At 40.0% G+C, this 22,905-nt stretch overlaps 1 protein-coding gene across 3 annotated transcripts in view; it reads right to left on the bottom strand.

The window, feature by feature from the left end:
* The window catches only part of nup93 (nucleoporin 93), a 131,516-nt gene that overhangs the window by 25,374 nt on the left and 83,237 nt on the right, over positions 1–22,905 (bottom strand). For 2 of the 3 annotated variants that reach the window (XM_052028173.1, XM_052028172.1), the window contains exons 4-6: positions 16,230–16,292; positions 5,824–5,952; positions 126–200 (exon numbers count right to left, since the gene is read on the bottom strand). In XM_052028173.1, the coding sequence (XP_051884133.1) occupies positions 126–200; positions 5,824–5,952; positions 16,230–16,292 (267 nt within the window). Of the gene's footprint in view, positions 1–125; positions 201–5,823; positions 5,953–11,101; positions 11,232–16,229; positions 16,293–22,905 lie in introns of those variants that run through there. The other variant, XM_052028174.1, reaches the window with a different exon arrangement.

Genomic DNA, 22,905 nt, shown 5'->3' on the forward strand with positions numbered 1-22,905 from the left:
CTACAAGTGTGAAGTAAACTTCAATGAAAAAAAATCAAATCTTGCCAAGCTCACCAAAAACCTATCCAGTCTCAAAAAGCTCAGATCATCAGAAAACATAAAATCATCAGATAAGCTTTACACACCTGTCGAGCATACGCCACTTCAACATTGTCCATTGCACTGCGTCCTGGTGGTCCCATCGCACTAACAAAACTTGGCTTTTGTTTTAAAAAAGAAAGAGCATACATCAGACTTTCCTATAAAAATATTTTACATCATATGTAAATCTCTGCCAAATCAGAAGCATTTACCAATTAAAACTGAAGTTTACATGGGGGAAAAGAAACCCATTCTTTTCATTTTTAACTGTTTAATTGCTATTTTATTCCAGTTAAGGAACAATAGACACATCACTACATTATTAGAGGTAGATGCTGTCACTGCAAAAGCATAGAGTAGTAATAATGGGAAACTATCCTAACATAGATTGTGAAATTAAAGGGCAAAAGAGGGGAGAATTTTTGAAGTGTGCTTAAGGAAACTTTCCCTACCAGTACAAAGAACTACAATGCTGGACTTGGTTCTGCTGGATGAGGCTGATCAAGCAGAAAAATTGTCAGTGGGGATGTTTAGGGGACGCTGATCATAGTATCAAGATTTAGAATAAGTGTGGAAAAGGATATGCGCCGTTCTAAGATTTTTAAAAAAAGTCAATTGGGGAATGGCAAGTTTCAATGGGATTAAAAGAAATATTGCCCAGGTTAATTAAAATCAAAGATTGTTCAGCTGCAGTTTTACCTGCCAATGAGTAGCATTAAAGGAAGAATTGATGTTCCCTAGGTGTTATTAATGTGACTACTACTTTTTTTTAAACACGTGTTAATGATTTGGACTCGGGTATATAGAGCAACATTTCCAAATCTGGAGGACCTGGACTTGGAAATATGGTGAACTGTGAGGAGGATAGTAATAGACCTCAGAAGGACAGGGACAGGCTGGTGAAATAGATAGCCACATGGCAGATGAACTTTAATGCAGAGAAATTGAAGTGTTACATTTCAGTAGGAGGAACAAGAAGAAACAATGTAAAAGAAAGGGTACAATTCTAAAAGAAGTATAGGAACAGAAAGGTTTGACATTAATGTATGTGTACACAAATCATAGAGTCGTAGAGTAATACAGCATGGAAACAGGCCCTTCGGCCCAACACGTCCATGTTGACCAAGATGTCCATCTAAACCAATCCCATTTGCCTGCATTTAGCCCACATTCCTCTAAACCTTTCCTATCCACATACCTGTCCAAGTGTCTTTTAAATTTCGACATTGTACCTGCCTTAACCACTTCCTCTGACAGCTTGTTCCATATACAGATCACCATCTGTGTGAAGTTACCCCTCAGGTCCCTTTTAAATCTTTCCCCTTTCAACTTAAACCTATGTCCTCTAGTTTTTGATTCCCTTTCCCTGGGAAAATGACAGAGTGAATGGACACAGTCTATGCCCCTCATGATTTTATACACCTCTATAAGGTCACCACTCAGTCTCCTACAATCCAATGAATAAAGTCCCAGCCTGCCCAACCTCTCCCTATAACTCAGCCCTCCAGTCCTGGCAACATTCTCATAAATCTTCTCTGTACTCTTTCCAGCTTAATGACGTCTTTCCTATAGCAGGATAACCAAAACCGTACACAATACTCCAGGTGTGGCCTCTCCAATGCCTTGTGCAACTGCAACATAATGTCCCAACTTCTGTACTCAATGGAGACACAAGAGACTGCAGATGCTGGAATCTGGAGCAACAAACAACCTGCTGCAGGAACTCAGCAGGTTGAGCAGCATCTGTGGGAGGAAAGGAATTGTCAACATTTTGGGTCAAAACCCTGCATTAGTTCTAGTAGTCCCAAATGTTAACAATTCCTTTCCTCCCACAGATGCTGCGCAACCCACTGGGTTCCTCCAGCAGATTGTTTGTTGCTCTTATACTCAAAGCTTTGACTGATGATGGCCAGCGTGCCAAATGCCTTCTTCACCACCCTGTCTACCTGTGATGCCACTTTTAAGGAACTATGTACTTGTACTCCTAGGTCCTTCAGTTTTACAAAATTCCATTCCATTCCATTCACTGTGAAAGTCTGACTTGTCTCCAACCTTCACCCACCCCTCTCTCCACCTCGCTCCATCTGCCTCTCATATTTTCCCCCTCGCTTCGTCTGCCTCCTATCTATCATCCACCTGTCACCATCTCCCAACTCCAACCTCCCTTCCCTCCCTGGCACAAGCCGCCTGTCATCTTTCACCCCTCCTCAGTCCACCAATCCACTTGGGCTCCTATCTCACCACTCCCCCCTCTCCTTCTTACACAGAGCATCTCTGTTCTCCACTCTGTCCTGATGCAGGGCTTTGCCCCGAAATGTCAACAATTCCCCCCACAGATGCTGCTCAACCTGCTGAGTTCCTTCAGCAGATTGTTGCTTGCTCCAGATTCCAGCATCTGCAGTTCCGTGTCTCCATGATAGAGATTAGATGGGGCAGAATTTGTTAAGCGTGTCCAGGAAAGCTTTCTTAAGCAAGATGTAGATGAACTTATTAGAGCAGGAATACTCGACCTCCAATTGAGAAATGAGGCAGGGTAAGTGGCTCAAGTGTCAGTAGAGCACTTTGGGACCAGTGACCATAATTTTATTAGTTTTGAAATAATTATAAAAAAAGATAGGACTGGTCCACAAGTTAAAGTCCTAAATTGGGGCAAGGCTAATTTTGATGACATTAGACAGGAACTTGCAACATTGATTGGGAGAGGCTGTTAGAAGTTAAGGGGACCTCTGGTAAGTGGGGGGCTTTTAACAGTGAGATAGGGAAGAGTTCAGGGCCCACGTGTTCCTGTTGGAATGAAGGGCAAGGCTGGCAGGATTAGGAAACCCTGGCTGAAGAGGGGTACTGAGGCTCCAATCAAGAAAAGGAGGCAAATGTCGTGTATAGGAAGCCGCAATCATATGAATCCCTTGAGTATAATGGATGTAGGAGTACATTTAAGGAGGAAATCAGGAGGGCAAAAAGGGGAAATGAGATATCCTTGGCAGAGGGGATAATGGAGAACTGTAAGAGATAAATTAAGAGCAAAAGGGTAGCTAGGCAGAGAATAGGTGCTCTTGATGATCAGTATGGAGCCATGGGTGATGGGCGAGGTCTTAAATGAATACTTCCCATATGTATTTACCATGGAGAAAGTCATAGAAGCTCAGGAATTCAGGGAAAAAAAAAGAGAAGTCCTAAAACAAACTGACATTATAAAAGACGGGGTGTTGTTGGGCTTGAGGGGCATAAAGGCAGACAAATCCCCGGACCTGCTGTGGGAAGGTAGGGAAGAAAGCACTGGGGCCTGACAGAGATACTTGTATCTTTGTTAGCCACGGGCAAGTACCATAAGACTAGAGAGTGTGACTAATGTTGTGTTTTTATTTAAGAAGTTCTGCAAGGACAAGCCGGGGAACTATAGGCTGGTTAGCCTAACATCAGTGATGGGTAAGTTACTGGAGGGGATTCTGAGAGACAGGATCTACTTGCATTTGGAAAGGCAAGGACTGATTAGGGATAGTCAGCATGGCTATGTGTGTGGGAAATCATGTCTCACAAATTTGACTGAGTATTTTGTTTTGAAGAGGTGATCAAGAAGATTGATGAGGTCAGGCTGGTGGACGTTGTCCACATGGACTTTAGTAAGGCATTTGACAAGGTCCCACGTGGTAGGATAGTCCCAAAGGTTAGATCACGTGATCCAGGGTGAGCTAGCCAATTGGGTACAAAATTGGCTTGGTGGAAGGAGGAGAGGGTGGTTGTGGAAGGTTGTTTTTCAGATTGGAGGTCTGTGACCAGTGGTGTGCCACAGGGATTGGTGTTGGGTCCACCGTTGTTTGTCCTATATATTAAGGATTCAGATGAGAATGTAGGTGGCATGATTAATAAGTTTGCAGATGACACCAAAACTGGTGGAGTGGTGGACAGCTAAGAAGGTTGTCTCTGGTTACAACTGGATCTAGGTCAACTGGGAAAGTGAGCAAAAGGAACGACAGATTGGAATAATTCAGACAATTGGGAAGCGATACACTTTAGGAAGGACATACACTCAACGGCAGGGCCCTGGGGAACAGAGAGACCTAGGAGTAGAAGTACGTGGTTCCCTGAAAGTAGCGACATAAGTAGACAAGGTGGTGTAGGCAGCACATGGCATACTTGCCTTCATCAGACTGGGCATTGAGTACAAGAGTTGGGATGTCATGTTACAGATGGTCAAGATATTGGTGAGACTACGGCTGAAATATTGTGCGCCGTTCTGGTCACCATTCTATAGGAAGGATGCGATTAAGCTTGACAAGGTGCAGAAAAAATTCACAAGGATATTGCCAGGACTGGTGGGCTTGAATTATAAGGAGAAGCTGGATAAGCTAGGACTGTTTTCTCTGAAACAGAGTAGACTAAGAGTAACCTTAGAGATTTATAAAATCACAAAGGGCATTGATAAGATGGATGGTGACATTTTTTCCCCAGGGCAGGGAAGTCTACAACTAGAGGGCATAGGTTTAAGGTGAGAGGGAAAAGACTTAAAAGGGGATCTGAGGGGCAAGTTTTTCCACACAGATGGTGGTGAGTATCTGGAACGAGCTGCCAGAGGAAGTGTTAAGAGGCAGCTTGTTCCACATTTAAAAGACACTTGGACAGGTACGTGGATAGGCAACATTTAGAGGGGAATGGGCCTAATGAGGTTAGCTCAGAAAGGCACATTGTTGGCATGGACCAAAGGATCCATTTCCATGCTATATAACTCTACGACTCTAATGGAAAATCACCTGGACAGTTAGCAGATCAGTGAGAATAAGATCAAAGGAGCTGCAGGTATTTTTCCTGCACAAGATGTTAAGGACAGTGTGGAGGGAGGTGGAAAAGGATGAAGAGAATGAACAGGAATTCACAGTTTTGTTTGGGGGGGGGGGGTGGTGGACAGAAGGATAGGATGGGTAGGAGAAGAATGAGACTGAGATGGAAAATGGAACCGAGGACAAGAAGTCACTTGCCACATGCACTGAAAGAGGAATGGAGTGAAGATACAATAATAAAAAAAATTCTCAAGAAAGTATGTGATAAACAATGAAAATTTTAAATGAGAAACAGGAGCCACAGAACCAGATGGAATGCTCAAAACAGCACAAGATGCCAAAGTAAGGAAACATATGATTCAGTAAAAGGAGCCACATCACCATAGTGAACATCTAAGCAACTGGCATAGTGTGTACATAAATGACAAGGCTTTTAGTGTGACATCAATCAACATCCCGGTATCTGCCAAGCCTATGGTGGTGATGCAAACATCCACAATAAGCTAACAGATAACCAAGTGGCTTGTTTGCTCATGAATGGATATTCTGAGTGAGAAGTGGATAGGAGCTGTGATGGCAGCTTAACTGACCCAGACCACAGGGTTAGGACTGGATGGGATGAGTGAATCAGAAAGGAGACGGAGATAATTAAGCAATTTTAAAAGCAAACAGGTAAACAGCTGTGCTAAATTAATCGACAAAGGATTTCATGAGTGTAGTATTCAGAAAGTCTCCAACAATTAAAGCCAACAGAAATATGTAGAATTTTAAAAGTGTTTATAATACTTTAAAACTACACACTTCAGTAGAAAAAAATTATGACATAAACTGTACATAGTTTAATTTCTGAAGGTTTTCAAAAATTTATATGTATTACCATGATATCTAGTTCAGTTAAAAATCTAATGTGTCAAAGCCGTGGGATTAAATCTCCTTCCTAAATTTCTTGGGTCACATTGAGCATTACCTCAGTCTCCTGGGTAAAGTCAAGAGCATCTTCTCCCGATGCCAGAAGAGTATGGAGGATCTTTTGCTTCTCCTGTTCCCATTCCACCAGCATGGACTCCCAATGATACCTCTCTGCCATTGCAAATGTCTGCAAATCACAAAGGGAATTTTTCTTTATCGATTCACATAATGGAGACAAGGAACTGGAGAGATGTCATGTTAAAACGACAAGTGTAGTCATCAATTAAGTTTAAAGCATAAATCACATCAATCAGCAAGGTCAGCAAAAAGAACGTTTGCTATCCCAGATAGTTGAAGACAATCCACATTTGCTGTCATTGCACTACGAGACTGGCAGCAATTTAAGCATTCTGGTACGTGCATTGTTAAACACAGAAATGCTGAAGCTGCTGACAGTGATTCAAGCCTCCTCCACAGATTGACGAGCTTGCAGGCTTCTCTGATGAAATGAAGGAAAATCTGTTGAATCGACATGAACCTATTTGCAAATTTGCCTTGTTGTAAAGTACCCCAAGATAGGTACACTTTTTTCTTCAGTCCTATTAGACTTCTAAATCAAAATTACTGCCTAGCAATGCCTCTGGCCCTAAAGAACCATCAATATATGCATTGTTAATCTTTCACATAAGTATTTCAAATATAGTGGATCTAACGTTAAATTTATAATTTTTCAATGTTTACCTTAACCTCATTTTAGTATTCTATTCATTGATCAGCACTGTACAATGTTTAAAACCCCAATGAAAAACTGAATCTTTCCCTTGTTTTGTATCTGCAAATTGCTTAGCCTGATTGGCTGCTCAGCCCAGCTTGTTGGCATTACAGCTCCTGGACCCTTGAATTGATGCTTGACACAGACCAACTCTGGAAAAAGGGAAATTCAGCTCAGATTAATGGTTGTTTTGTGGGCAGCCTTCTTTCAGCTAAATGGCAAATTCCATTCTTTGCCACTTTTCTCAACAACCAGGTTAAATTAGGAATACACTTGTTCAATTTTTGTTCCCCTTATTATCTTCCTAATAGTTAGTCAGTGTGAAACCTATTTCCTTATTTCAAAATCACCTAACATCTCTTAAAGTTGCATTTCTGCAATGTACAGGTAACATAGAGCAATTGTTGCCCAATTCTTAAAAAGCTAACACCACCTACCATGTTATAATACTGAAGAGGTAAGCGGAAATGAAATCAGCCAGGAAACACCAAAATTCAAGGCAATAGTTTAAAACAAAACAACTGATTTCAAACTTATTTCCTTTTAGTTACTATCACAATGAAACTCACAAACCTCGGAAAAATTATTAGGATAAGTACACATCAGTCATAGGTTAATTGAATGGCAGAGCAGTCACAAGGGGCTGAATAGCCACTCCAATTCCCATGGTTCCAGGAAGCACATTATTATTATAATACAAAGACTGATCACTATCCTTAATTGCTTTCAGGGTGAGCGAAGAGGCCCAAATAATGACAGTGCTCCTGAGGCAGGTGGTTGCCATGAGGAACAAGGACAGTAAATTCCCATGGAAAGATGCGTTTGATAACCTAAATTTGATGAGCTAATTCCATAAGGCGGCCAGTTTTTTTTCAACAAGATCTCTTTATTGGTCACATGTACATCGAAACACACAGTGAAATACATCTTTTGTGTAGAATGCTCTGGGGGCAGCCCACAAGTGTCGCCACACTTCTGGCGCCAACAAAGCACGCCCACAATTTCCTAACCCGTACGTCTTTGGAATGTGGGAGGAAACCGGAGCACCCGGAGGAAACCCACGCAGACATGGGGAGAACATACAAACTCCTGGCAGACAGCAGCTGGAAGGAGTTTGCGTGTTCACACTGTGTCTGCGTGGGTTTTCCTCCAGGTGCTCCAGTTTCCTCCCACATTCCAAATGTGATCTCCTATTAACAGACATTTTGCAGAACTATTTCAATGAGTCTAACGGAACCTATTAATTTTTTTTTATTTCAAATCATTTGTTGGATTAAGGAAAGAATCATTACACCATTTAGAATATTCCAGAGATTACTTCTGTGTCTTTTCACATTTTACTATAATTGGCTCAGCATGACAAAGGCAAAAATTCAAATCAAAACTATGGGTTTGCACATGGTCTACCAATAGCTTAATTAACTTGGCAACGCCTATTGGCCTAAATTCTATCTGGTAACAAGCTTACACCCAGTATAAATAGATATTTAGTCCCATTAGTTTTTTTTTGTGTTGAGTGTTCATTCACTTCTATAGCCTCTGATTATATTGTTTCGCTAATTCTGAAAAGATCATTTTGGTAATGACATCTAAAAATGGCACAGAACATGCTAATTCTCGACCACTTGATGAAAGAAAAATTTTCCACAGGTCACAAATTGTCGATTTTTTTCCCTCAATTGGCATTTCTAACTTCCGTAGCTTGATCCCTAAAAGCACTCAATAACAATTTAAATACAATACAGATTTAGAAGCTATTATGTTCCCAGCAATGGTATGCTGAACTGAACAGTAAAAATAAATGACTCAAAAAAAACTAGCAAAGGCTTTATCAAGCAGTGTTAGGTATGAACATGCTGTGACATTTAGATTTCTTCATTGCTCATACAATCCATTCAGATTAGAAAGCTGTAGCGTCAGAATAATCTGAAGCACCTGCAAATCAGACCTCAATTCAAACCCATTGTTTCCGCTCTGACAATGTCACTTTCCATACCTATCATATCTGTTTGGATAATGCTTTTTTCCATACCAACACTACAAGTCTCTATTTTCCCTCAACCATACTCTCCCCACCACCACCATAGCTGACAGGGTTTATAATCACATCTATTCCATTCTCACACTTCTGCTCTCATCCACTTTGCTGCCATCCAGAACAAGGAAAGGGTTCCCCTTGTGCTCAGCATTTACTGCATCAGCCTCCACATTTTCTGCACTGACTAAAGGATCCATTAGTCACCATCTTCATAAATAAAATCAAGGGCATAGATAGGGTGAATGCATTCAGTCTTTTTCCCAGGGTTGGGGAATCAAGAAATAGAGAGCATAAGTTTAAGGTGCGAGGGGAAAGATTTAATAGGAACTTAAGAGTCAGCTTTTTTTTTGAAATATACAGAGGGTGGTACATATATGGAATGAGCTGCGGGAGGAAGTGGTTGAGGCAGGTACAATAAGACAATTGAACAGGAACATGGATGGCAAAGGTTTAGAGGGACAGGGGCCAAATGCAGGCAAATGGTATTAGCTTGGATGGGCATCTTGGTTACTATGGACCAGTTGGGCCAAAGGGCCTGTTTCCATGCTTGTAAGGTAAGGGTTAAAAGTGCCTCCCTCCCTCTTCTTGACTCCTTTTTAGCTTGCTTCTCACTATGTCAAGGAATGGTTAGAATTACCTTTTTCCACTGTTTATGATTAGTCTGAGGAAATTCCGTAGCCCTGTCTAAATCCATATCTGTGGAACATGTTTATTTCAAAAGTATGAGATGTGAGTGGTTAAGCAGAGACAGGATAATTAACGGAAGGGCAGCCACCTGGATTTTGCAAGGACACTTCCTGGCGTCTAGCCAAGGACACTGAGTGGACAGTTTTGAAAAACTGTATACAAGGAACCTGGGAACGTTCCCTAATCGGACTTCATTGAGGACCACGTCACAACCAGGGCGAAAGTGTGAGGCTGCCAGCTGTCCAATCAGGAGTCCCCAATGAGCAGAACAGGCGAGTTAAGACGTCTTATCTTGATACAAGTTGCTGGTTTGCTTTGTTTTCACTTTAATAAATTGTTGAGGTTAGCTACCACTTTGTCTGGTGTTCTCTTTCTCTTTCCAATAACACGCATTGAAATCTAAAAGAACCAGGACAACAGAATGAGTCATACTGTTCCGTTACAGTGTTGTATGACTCTAAATACCTGAGATGTGTGTGCTACAACTGTAGTTGAAGATTTAAGAAAGTAGAGCTCATATCAAAATTAAAATTATCCTCCGTAATTTCCAACACCTCCAATTTTGTGGCACCACCAGCCACAATTCCCCTTCTTTTGCTTGATACCCTCTTTCTGCTGAAACAACCACCATTTTTGTCTTTCATTCTCTCCTGGTCTCTACCCATCATATACTTTGCCTTATGTTCCACCTTTTCTCTAGAACATAAAACTCACCTTTAGCTTGTACCAGTTCTGAAGAAAGATCATCAACACAAAATGTTAATTTTCTTTTTCTGTCCACCAATTATTATTGTTCATTGTTTGGGATCATGGCATCAGTGACATGACCAGCAACTATTGGCCATCCTAAGCTGCCCAAGTGAAGGTGGTGTTGAACAATCTTTTAAAGTTCTTCTGGTGCTGGTACTCCCACAATACTGCTGGGTTGAGAGTTCCAGGATTTAGACCCAGCAACATTGAAGAAACATCAATATTGGTGTTGGTTTAAGTCAGTACAGTGTGTGACTCAGAGGGGAAGATGCAAATGCTGGTGAACCCATGCGCTTGCTGCCTTGGTCTTTCTTGATGCAAACTTCATGGATTTGGAAGGTGCTGTTGGAATAGCTTGGGTGCATTTGGTAGATACTACACACTGCAGCTACAGTGTACCAGCAGTGGAAGGAATATTTGAAGTGGTGGATAGGGTATTGAGCAAGTGGGCTGCTTTGTCTTGGAAGATGTTGAGCTTCTTAAATGTTGTTGGAGCTGCACACACCTGGGCAAATGGACAATATTCCATCACACTTCCAAATTACAGCTTCAAACGTGTTAGTTCTATTTCCCACATTTCTGCTGTCATTTCCTCTCCTCCCACTAGCCATGGTATTTATAATTGGTCCAACTGAGCTTCTGATCATTGGTGAATGCCACGATGTTAATCGTGGTGAGGTTAGTGAAGGTAATGTCATTAAGTATCAAGGGTAAATGATTGGAGATCACTCGTCGTAGATGGTCATTGCTTGACACATTTGTGCTGTGAATGTTAACTGTCAGCCCATGCCCAAATGTTGCCTGGATCTTGCTACAATTTGATGCAATTGGCTTCATTTGCAAAGGGATTCCAATGAAATTGAACACTCTGCAATCATCAGAAAACATCTCCACTTTTAATCTTTTGATGGAAGGAAGCTCATTGATGAAGTTGAAGATGATCGGGCCTTGGACAGAAAACTGAGGAAATCCTGCCAGGATAGGCTCAGACAGGGGTAATTGGCCTCCAACAACCATAATTTATCTATGTGCAAGATTATCTCACATATAAAGCAATCAGATGTGAGAGTGGAGATAATCAATGATTACCTCCATTGATTGATGTGTTTTCCTCCTGATGCTCACTGACTTCAGTTTCACCAGGGTTCCTTGATGCCACACTAAATCAAATGCCACCTTGATGTTGAAGGCTGATACTCTCACCTCACCCCTGGATTTCAGCTCTTTAGTTCATGCTCTGACCATGGCTGTGATAAGCTGATCCTGGTGAAAAGCCAGACAGGGTTATCAGCAAACAGGTTATTGGAGAATTAGTGCTGCTTGACAACACTGTCAATCACACCTTCCATCACTTCACTGCTAATTGAAAGTAGACTGAATGAGCAATAATGAGCCAGATTGAATGTGTCCTGCTCTTGTGGACAGGACATGCCTGGGCAACTTTCCATATTGTTGGATTGATGCCAGTGTTGTAACTATACCAGAACACTTGGCTAGAGAAACATCTGGTTCTGAAGTGCAAACTTTTAAAGGAATAATAGTGTTATCTGGTCCCATTGCCTTTGCTGTACCCAATGGACTCAGCTACATCTTGATTTCATGTGGAGTCAATCAAGACTAGTTTCTGTGAAGCTGAGCTGGATAATATATATCTGGTTGAACATGGTTGAGAATGCTTCAGACTTGGCTTTAAGTCTTACTTGTTGGACCCTGCCATTGTTGAAGTGAGAATGACCTTGAAGCCTCCCTTTCCCATTTGCTGCTTATCTGTTGACCACCATTCATGACTAGGTGTGGCAGAGCTTTGGTCTGATCCAATGGTTGTGAGATTGTTCAGCTTTGTGTACTTCATGTTATTTTTCCTGCTCAGATGGCACCTTATTATTAGGTATGACTGGTACTGGCAGATCGATCTGCACTCCTCATTGATCCAGGGTCAATCCCCTGGCTTGATTATAATGGTGGAATGAGGAATAAACCATGCCACATGGCTACAGGTTCTAGTGTACATTTCTGCTGCTGTTGATAGTCCACAGTATGTTATGGATGCCTAAATTTTATTTGCTACATCTGTTCTGAATCTTTCATATTTAGCTTGACTGTAGTAGCACACAACATGATGTAAGGCATCTCATGTGAAGACAGGACATCGTCTCCATAAGGACTGTATGGTAACCATTTCTACCAATGCTTTCATGGACAAATGCATTTGCTAGAGGTAGATTGGTGAGGGTATGTAGATTTATGCCCCATGTTGACTTGCTCACTACTTGCTACAGACTTAGTCTGATTGTTACATCCTTCAGGACCCAACAAGCTTGGTCAGTGGTGAAGCTACCAAGTCACTCTTGATGATCTACAGTGAGGTCCCCCACCCACAGTACATTCTGTGTCCTTGCTGTCAAAAGTTTTGTGAAGAGTCAATGTTCTATTTTCTACCACATTAGTGTACCATGTCAATCAGCACAGATTTTGGACTGTTACAAGATCCCAAACATTACTCTCCTAGCCAGTGCTGAGAAGCACCTTCTAATCAAAGGATCCATTAAAGAGTCACCATCCATCATCTTAATGACTGAAGTTATATATGTTACAACAGAAGCTAAAGCTTTAAGACACCAAAATTCATACTGAAGTTACATTTTGAGCCAAAATTTGTACACATTTTAGTGTTGTGCTGATTGGTTCTTCAACTGATGCTCATATTTCAATTTCCAACAACATGGTTTAGCTACAGGAGAAACAGACTGGAGCCTGTCATATTCTTCTGAAAATCAAATGAAAATACACAAGGTGGTTTTTAAAAATAAGTAGTGGATCTAATTTCTATTACAATAATGGAATATATTTATTGTTCGAGTTGTCAAATGAATCACAATAATTAAACCCCAAATTTTGTTTTGCATCCCACGATTAACTGCCCTCACCGTAAAATACAAAACTCATCCCCCCTCAACAATCATCCTTGACCAACAGAAGAATCTATTTTTCTCACAAGCTTAACGTAAACTACACAATTTTAACATGAAAAAAATTATGATTTGTGCAAATTGGGTTTTGCTCGATAGAATGGCACTAAGTTAGAAATCAAGAGAGGAAATTCATAGAGAAACACCACCATTCTCCTACAATCTATATTAACTATTCAATCATTGAAACCTTCATTGAAGTATTAACAATATTAAAGCTTCCTAAACATCCTGGGCTCTTTCCAGGTTGACATTCAGGGCAGGTTCTCTCAGAGCAGTGGGTGACCCTTTGTTAAAGGGTCATATCCCATGAGTACCATTCAGACTGCCAAAATCATTTTGTTTTTTGACCCTTTACACGCATTAGTGAGAGCAGACACATCCTTTGGGATACATTCAAAACAAGGCAAAAAGTTGACAACACCTGTATAAGATAAAGTTAATTATATGCTTACCCTTAGAATAAGTGATTGGCACTGCGAAAAATATAAGCGGCAAAAGCTTGCATGGGAAACACTGAATTAGTAGTAGCATAGCCTGTCCTCAGCATATCATCTTGTCCACACATTCCACTACCTCAGGGAGAAAATCACTAACCAATTAAAGAGTGGCCCAACAAAAATGTCTATTAAACTCTAGCATAGAATGGGAAACTGCTCATTTCAAATCACTTTAAAAGAATGTTTAGTCTTGAATAGATAATGTTTAGGATGGCTATTTCTGAACAAGATTAGATTTTGTGCCCATCAGGAAAAGAAATTCTTCAGAGATTACGACAGATGTATCAAAGCCCACAGTGGTCGAGTTGTTTAGCTTTAAGGCATTCACAACACTCCAATAAGCAACACTAACATACCCTGTTGGAGTCCAGATTTGATGACTTGACAGACCATTCCAGCACTTAAAGCAGTGGATTAATAGCTTTTTAGGTTTCCATCAATTTCATGAACAGGGGCAAAACTAATAAGTGCAAGCAGGAGGGCAGTGTAGCTATTCAGTTGATCAGAGGACACCTACACCCCTCTTATTTCTAGCCACGAGTATTGAATTCTCTTGGATTATCAAACATCTTCTATCCGTTTCCAATGAGGACTAGCGTCTTAGTTGCTTGGAAGACAGACAGGTGAATCTTTACTCGATTAACAGTGAAAGCTTTCATTTACATCTTTCTGGATGAAAACAAGAATCTGTCAAATATCATTGGTTTACTGGATAAATCTGACAAATTACTGCAGATTATTCATTTGTATGCATCAGAGTCATATAAATTGCCTGGGAACTGAAATATGCAAATGTCAGTTTTTTTTCCATTCTACAATCACCTTCAACCATGGTCACAGTAAAAGCTGCCAAAACCAGCTGGAATAATATTTAATAATTTATTTTCCCTTCCTCTGCAATGATGACGACTCTTGCTTGTGTATGATGCTGTGGATGACATGTTAAGATATGAGCCATGACCATCAGTGTTGGTATTTTTGAAGTAGGAGATTGAAGAGGGGAGTTAATTATACATTAAGTTTTCCGAAAATATTCTAAGTCATTGTTCAAGCACTTATGTCAGTACTTTTATTTCACACTTTCAATGCTAAAGAAGATACAATTATTTTAACTGCTGTTAATAGTTGTGAGTTATTCAAATAAAATTCTTTGTTGCAAGTCTATGTTGGGCTTTTCTGTGAAGTAAGTTTTATTTCACTATAGTTGGTTTCATTACTGCCATGTATTGGGGCAATGGCCTGGTTGGTTTGAGTTGTCATAGAAAACCATGCTAAGAAATTATTTTAGGAAGGATAATGTCAATGGGATGCCAATGTTAAACAAAATAACTGATATCCATTATGAAAACTCTCAACTCCATTGGGATAATTTCAAAAATATGCCATTAGTTGAAGGAAAAATATTTGATTTGTAAATCTACATGTGTAAATGCACTCAAAGGTTTGTTATAATTTGGATTTGAATGCAAAAAAAAAGCTCTATTCCAAAAAAAACAGAACTACCACCATACATACTCCTGTTTGGCACAAGCAACCAAAGGCAAATTTCTACCTCTTGGATTAAGGTAGATCTCAGGACATGGTACTTATTTCTGATAGCTCTCCAGTGACACCTGCTGGGAAGTACACTTGCATATTGCACTGGGTTTTGTAGGGAAAATATTGGGCTTGGCTGTGATGTCGCCCAATTCTCAAAGACTCCTCTGTACATGCACAAAGCAAAAACTTGAACAACAATTACTTGGATGAGGTGCAAAAGGCCAGCAAGCACACATTAATCAGAAACCAGCTATAGCAAAAGGAGAAAATGGAAAATATTTTGTTTTAGCATATTCAGCACCAAGTTGTAAATGAGGCCTTCCTTTAAAAGGTTTTTTTTGTGTGAATGCACTCCCTCAATCTTCTCCTTTGGAACAGGAAAATCTTTCAGAACAAAATTCAACTCTTTGAGTTTCACAGATTTATAAATGAATGCTTCCTGTATCAGCTCCTCACAGAAAGAATACATTTATTAAAAAGTGATTTTATTCAACAGCCAGATCTTTTACTTATCTGATGTGATTTTTCAGTTTTGTAAATGAAAATCAAATTTATAAATATTTAAAAAATTGGCATTGTCATCTTTCAAAACACCCTCATGCTCCATTCTTTTGTCTTTTCGAGATCCGTATCCAAGATTTAATTATTTCTTAGGCTTTGTATACTTTTTAAAAAAATTGTTCACAGGTTCAACAGAGTGTGCATGATGCCATTTTTATTAAAATTTTACTAATCAGTTACCCTTTTTGTTTCCTTTAAGTGAAGAGGCTAGGAAAATTGAGGCCTGGCTTGGATTTTTCAATGATTTTAACGTCAGTGCAGATGCGTTGAATTGACGTTAATTCTCAATGCGCCAAGGGAGCTCAATTTCCAGCTCTTCAGCGGAGAGAGATAAGTCGTCTAGGACTATGTAGAGAACTGACAAAGATGCTTCATAATTACTGTGCAATGTGCTACGCCACGAATATAACTCAATCTGCAAAATAAAAACAGCTAAGCACCTTTCTTCAAAAGTAAATCAATGCCAAGTTCTCTCTATTAATGCTATACAAAATATTTCCAAACTCTCGTCATTGTAATGGAAACAAAAAAAAAATGCCATTTTATCACTAACAGAGAAATTGGATGCCTATACATATGATTCCAACAACAGTCTTTTGCAGTCTGTAATTGTTAAGAGACAGTAATAGAATGGACAATTTCACCTACCCTCCTTCTGGACTCTTCAATGGCTGACAACAGTGCATTATCACGTTCATTCTTCAGGAATCCCTACAGGGTACACAAAACAGTGTTATAACACCACTTATAATTCTAACACACCAGGTTTCACCACAGAATAAACTTAGTGCATATCACTGCACAGTCTGCATAATTAGAAAAACTGGAAAGCAGAGCTCAATAAAATCTGTAAAATATAACCAACCTGCTGAAAGCTTTCTCCTACAGATATTTTAAAGAGTGTGTGTTGCACATATGGTTTGCATCATCTAAAATTATATCCTGTTAAATACCATTACAGGCTCATGGCGTAGGCGACAACCAGAGACTCAAAAAGATCGCAGAATTAACTTTGCTTACGCATTTAACTAATGACACTGAACTCACTCATTTGAAATTATGAATTTATTCTTTAGATGATATATTCCTCATATTCCTACCTATTTGGCACAAACCCAACAGCTGCCATTCTGACATGAACAAGAAAACTTAATGGAAAAATATGTGAAATGGAAGCTTCCCACTAGTCTCTCCCTGCAGGCATCTCCATTGCTCCCTAAGCTGTATAGGAACATCACTGAAAATGACAAGTGAAAAAGAATTGCTAATTATTTTATCGCCCTCATTGTCATTTTTCACCTCCGAACTGCGAACCTGTTTTCATTTGGTCCCATACTCTATGCAGAGTATGCTCAATGGTGCAGCAATCATTCAAATGACCGCACCCATCTCAGAAGTCTAATGGACAATGACTCCTGCCTTGACATTGCAATTTAATTCTTGCAGTTGTCAAGTTCTAAGTTTTTATGTAGTGCAGGAAGCAATGATTTAAAGAAAATCTTGCAATTCAGAATATTTTTAGGCATAATTTTAAAATAATGTGAGCCAATTGCATCTGTGCTATACCTTTCTAAATAAAATTGGAATAAGGTGACTATAAAAATCCAAATGTGGGTTAATGCTTGGGAGTGCAATTTTCCAGATATTTCTCCACTCAAGTTCTTCACATATAATAACTGATTCTTCTTAATCATCTTCCGAATATACTAGAAGCAAAATGTAGAAATGGCTTCAGACAGCAAACAGGCTCTATATGACGCAGTTACTTGACACACCCATCCTTTCAGAGACAAACCTTTTGAAACAATGGATAATTAGAATATCTGTGAATGGACGCTTCCTCTAAAATAAAAGAGGATGACACCAAGAAATCACAGTTTAATTGTACTGAGCAAAATAAAAGTTGTTAATTGCAAGCTTTAATGAGCATTTTGCAGCTTAATATAGTAATGGTAACACAGAAATCCACATTTGTATCCAGCTAAACAAAGCGGCATTGGATTCAATTTCATTATTTCTTGCTAGTAATTAAATGGCATTTAAGTAATTGTATATTTGAATATAATAGCAGAAAAGTAAAAAAGTACTTTGCATGACATTTTTATTTAAAGCATTTAAAATCTATTTGATCCTTCAACATCGCTGCAATTTGATAACCAAAGTAAAACTATGCATTTCATGAAGGAATTTGACCTGAAATTTCACCAAAAAGACAGAACTAGAATTGTTTAGAGACACCTAAATGCCATTGTCATCCTGGTCAGGTCTGCTAATATTCTAAACCAGAAGAAAATAGTTCAGTACTAAAAATAGGAAACAAAAGACCAAGATAAAGGGGGCAAAGATAACATCAGCAGTCTGAGTCGTTTATACAATTTAGTGATTATGTAACAATCAAGGGAAGATATTAAAAGAACAAAAAGAGAAAGTACAGAGGGTTAATAATAATAATCAGTTGAATTAAATGAAAAAGCAAGAATATTGCCACTGGTCCAGCATCTGTACAGCTACCATTTCCACAGTCATAATACCTGGACAAAGAATTGCATTAAATGACTTACTATATGCAACAAAATGAATATCTCCTATAGTCAAACTACTAAAAAATTGCATATTTCAGATTAATAAAACACTGTAGTCCTTTATACTTACTGCACAGCACTCTCCTTGAAACAGAACAATCGAAAATGGCAACTGATTAGCAGACCGACATGACACGAAGCTTTCGGCTATTAGGCGCAGCATGACCCCACCCCAAATTTATTATATGTTGGGTCTTACGTGGCCACAACACGATTAAAATGAATTTCAAAATCCGTTTCCTTACCTGGAGAAAATCCCTATATTTTAAAAGAAGTGGTGTGGGTTCAACAGACGTACCTGATGGAATTTGCTCTGTCAGATATATGCCAATACTCTACTTAATAAAAGAACTGATGCATATCAAGGCCATTCTAGGGTTCATGATGCTCCTGATCAGTTTCTGATGCTGTCTAATGCCTATCTTGTTGCTGTAGCTCCCCTTTGTACAGCAAAAAGGCATCAAGATTCCTAGAACTGTTGATACAGTCAACAGTCCGGGAGCATAATTAACCAGCAGCTGAGTGTCTAGGGAGCTGACAATCAGCTGAGTCGATTTCACAAATGCGTGCACTGCAGTTCACCCTTTCCACAGTACTGCAAAACGTGAATTCCTAAACCTCAGCAGTCCAAAGCTGGTTGCTCTGATCAGTGCTATGGTTTTAGGGTTACACAGGGATTTTTTATTGTTAAAGGACTGTACCATATCAATTTGAAGAAGGGGAGGGCAGGAAAGACACAAGGGTGGGGAATCGAGGGGGGGGACAGCAAAGAAAGATGATTCAACCTTTTCTCTCCTCCCATGGCCCACTGCAATTTACGATAATGGGAATTTTTGATGACTTCCGACATCCTGCCTTGAAATCAGGCTAATAATCCTTTTAGCTGTCATGTTTTGTTAATGAGGTAAATGCGGCTGCAGAATGAAGCAACGCTGGGAGATGCACAGTTTAATCACAGATGTGAAGCTATTTTCTTAAACTAGCAGATTTTACTGCCATATGTCATGAAGCATGGAGAGATGTAACATTTTCTATCTAACCTCACCCAGCAGCAAAACTGGTCAGCATCCACCATTTATGCAGGCACCAATATTACTGTGTGCCTTTGTTGACTGCTGGCCAACTGCAGGTGAGAAATGAAGCAACATTAATAGTCACTAGCCATATGAGCACAATATGGAACATGCTATGTTGTCGTTATGAGAATTCGACTGAGCTTTCTTGCTACAGTCTGCTTTTTCCACATCTGAAAATCAGTGCTGTGTACAGCATTAAAGTAACCTTGCATTCATTCTAAAATGATATCTGTTGTGTCACTGAAAATTGCCAAAATTCAGTCTGCGGTATCGTAAAGCACTGGATGACTCTGCATTATTGCACATAACACAGTAAGTGTAAATTTAAGCATTATAAATTGAATTAAATTAGTATTTTTCCTTAATGGCGATCTACAGGTTAGTTACTGATAATGTAACTGAAGGATTTAGTATATTATGTAGTTAACAGAGATACTACTTGTGCTGTTTTCAAAGTGGAATCCAGTAATTGAAAAACTTGTAAGATTTTAAGTCAGAGGTAATAGTCGCCATAATATTTTCCCCAGCTTGCCTTTTAGATTTTTTAATATATTTATATTATAGTACTAGCAAAATGAATAAAAATTCCTTGCAGGTCAGACCAGGAGTTACATCTGGATGAATAGTTGCAACGAGACCTAAAGTGAAAGCTGATTTCAGCAACCAGAATCTGACCATTTAATCCTGTACAACCAGGCAATAGCATCTCATCAAATTGCAAAACGCCACAGAAACTTCTAGAGACAGTAGCGCTCATTTTATTCAGCTCAGAGTGGGGCATTTTTCTTTTACAAACAATGAAATCATATGGACAATAGTGCAAATCTATTTCTTCAGAACTAACATTTTAAAGGTAAAATCACCTTCATTTTAATTATTGAACTACCTGATGTGTGAATCCCATGCTCTTTCAAATTAAAATAATTGGGGAAATTTTTACATAATATCAAACTGACAAAATGGTTGAACTATAGAAACCTATCTTATGCAAAGAAGATCCGATGTAATCTAAAAGATGGTCTGTGCAGAGGTTTACATTCCTAACCAATTTACAGCACAATGGCGAAAAGAATTCTGATTTATTTAATTATTTTCCAGATCTCACTGTGCAATTACTCTGCAGCAATGTAAGCAGGTTCTCGCCCACTAAACCAACAGCTCAACTGGAATGATAGGTTTATTTTCTACAGACAGGTTCAGCAGATCCTGCAAGAAAGTTGATAGGATTGTTTTTTTTCAGGGAGCAAAAGATAATTTAATTTCAAGATCAGGTGACATCAATAAATAGCACTTGCTATGGTGACATCTGACTCCTTGATTTAAATTAGAGGCGAATTATTTAAAATTAGCCAGCAAACTATATAATTGCCATTTTATATTGATAACAATACAAAATTCCATACAATTATAATCAACATGCGAAATTAAATATCAAGTGGGAATTTTTGCCACCTCTCATAGTTTCTGGTCTACAATTGGCAATGCACTTAACAGGTAAATAGACACATGGCTTAGAGTTAATCTTGCCTTTTCATGGGAATCTTAAAGCAGATTATTTCCGGGGTAAGATTTGTGCAATTCCTGATCATTCACAAGAGTGAGTCAGTATAGCCAGCCATCTTCTTGTCCCAAATATAGGTACTTTAGTTTTGGAACTCAAACTGTGGTTAGCTTCAAAATGATGTTAAGCATTTGGTGTGGTATGTTGCCTCCCAGATGCCAGGTTCAGAGACATATCAGATTAAGTCCACAGCATTCTTAAGGGGGAGGGTGAGCAGCCAGAAGTCATGGTACACATTTGATACCAACGACATAGATAGGAAAAGGGATGAGGTCCTGAAGAGGGAATACGGGGAGTTAGGAAGGAAGCTAAAAAGCAGTACTTCAAGGGGGTAATCTCTGGATTGCTGCCTGTGCCAGTGAGGGTAAGAATAGGAAGATATGGCAGACAAATGCATGGCTGAAGAGTTGGTGCAGGAGGCAGGGTTTCAGATTTGTGGATCACTGGGATCGCTTCTGGGGGAAGGTATGACCTGTACACGAGAGGGACCAATATCCTCGCAAGGCAGGTTTGCGAGAGCTGTTGGAGAGGATTTAAACTAAGTTGGCAGGGGGATGGGAACCAGAGTGTTAGGTCAGATGATGGAGCAGTTGGTGTAAAGGTAGATGCATTATGCAGAGAGACTGTGAGGAAGGATAGACAGTGGATAGGACATAAACGCTGTCAGTTGAAGGGGTTGAAATGGCTTTACTTCAATGCGAGAAGTATTAAGAATAAGGGTGACGAACTCAGAGCATGGATCAATACGTGGAATTACGATGTTGTGGCCAATACAGAGACTTGGCTGTCACAAGGGCAGGATTGGCTGCTTGATGTTTCGGGTTTAGGTGTTTCAAAAGGGATGGAGGTAACAAGGGGGGGGGGGGGGGGGGGGAGGGGAGTGGCATTGCTAATCAGGGACAGTATTACAGCTGCAGAAAGGGAGGATGTTGTGGAGGATGTCTACTGAGTCTGTGGGACTGGAAGTTAGAAACAGGAAGGGAGCGATCACTCTATTGCAAGTATCCTTTTTCCCCCCCCCCCCCCCCCCAATAGCCACCAGGACACTGAGGAGCAGATAAGTAGGCAGATTTTGGAAAGGTGCAAGAACAACAGGATTCTTGTCATGGGAGACTTCAACTTCCCTAATATTGATTGGCACCTCCTTATTGCAAGAGATTTGGATGGGGCAGAATTTGTTAGGTGTGTCCAGGAAGAATTCCTGACACAGTATGTGGACAGGCCGACTAGAGAGGTCATACTGAATCTAGTACTAGGCAAAGAACCTGGTCAGGTGACAGACCTCTAGGTGGGTGAGCATTTCGGAGATAGTGACCACAACTCCTGACCTTTAACATAGCCATGGACAGGGATAGCAGCAGATGATATGGGAAAGTTTTTAAACTGGGGGAGGGCTAATTATGACAGTATTAAGCAGGATCTTGGGAGCGTAAATTGGGAACAGATGTTCTCAGGGAAATGCACAGAAGAAATGTGGAGGCTGTTTAAGGAACACTTGCATGGATAGGTTTGTCCCACTGAGACAGGGAGAGGATGGTAGGGTAAAGGCTGGTAGGGTAAAGGAACCATAGTTGAAAAGAGTGGTGAAATATTTAGCCAAGAGGAAGGAGGAAGCATACTTAAGGTTTAGGAAGCAAAAATCAGGCAGGGCTCTTGAGAATTATAAGGTAGCCAGGAAGGAGCTTAAAAAGGGACTTAGGAGAGCTAGAAGGGGACATGAGAAGGCCTTGGTGAGTAGAATTAAGGAAAACCCCAAGGCATTCTACATGTATGTGAGGACTAGGAGGATGACCTGAATAAGGGTAGGATCACTCAGGGAGAAAGGGGGAAACGTGCCTGGAGGCGGTGGAGGTAGGGGAGGTCCTCATTGAATACTTTGCTTCAGTGTTTACTAGGGAGAGGGACTTTGATGAATGTGAAGTCAGCGTAGAACAGGCGAGTGTGCTGGAACATCTTGAAATTAAGAAAGAGGTAGCGTTGGAGCTTCCGAAAAACATTAGGATGGATAAGTCCCCGGGACCGGACGGGATATACCCCAGGAGGTGAGGAAGAGATTGCTGGGGTGTTGACGACAATATTTGCATCCTCCCTGGCCACAGTAGTGG

The sequence above is a fragment of the Pristis pectinata genome, chromosome 13 (assembly GCF_009764475.1).
Source record: "Pristis pectinata isolate sPriPec2 chromosome 13, sPriPec2.1.pri, whole genome shotgun sequence".
Taxonomy (NCBI): Eukaryota; Metazoa; Chordata; class Chondrichthyes; order Rhinopristiformes; family Pristidae; genus Pristis; species Pristis pectinata.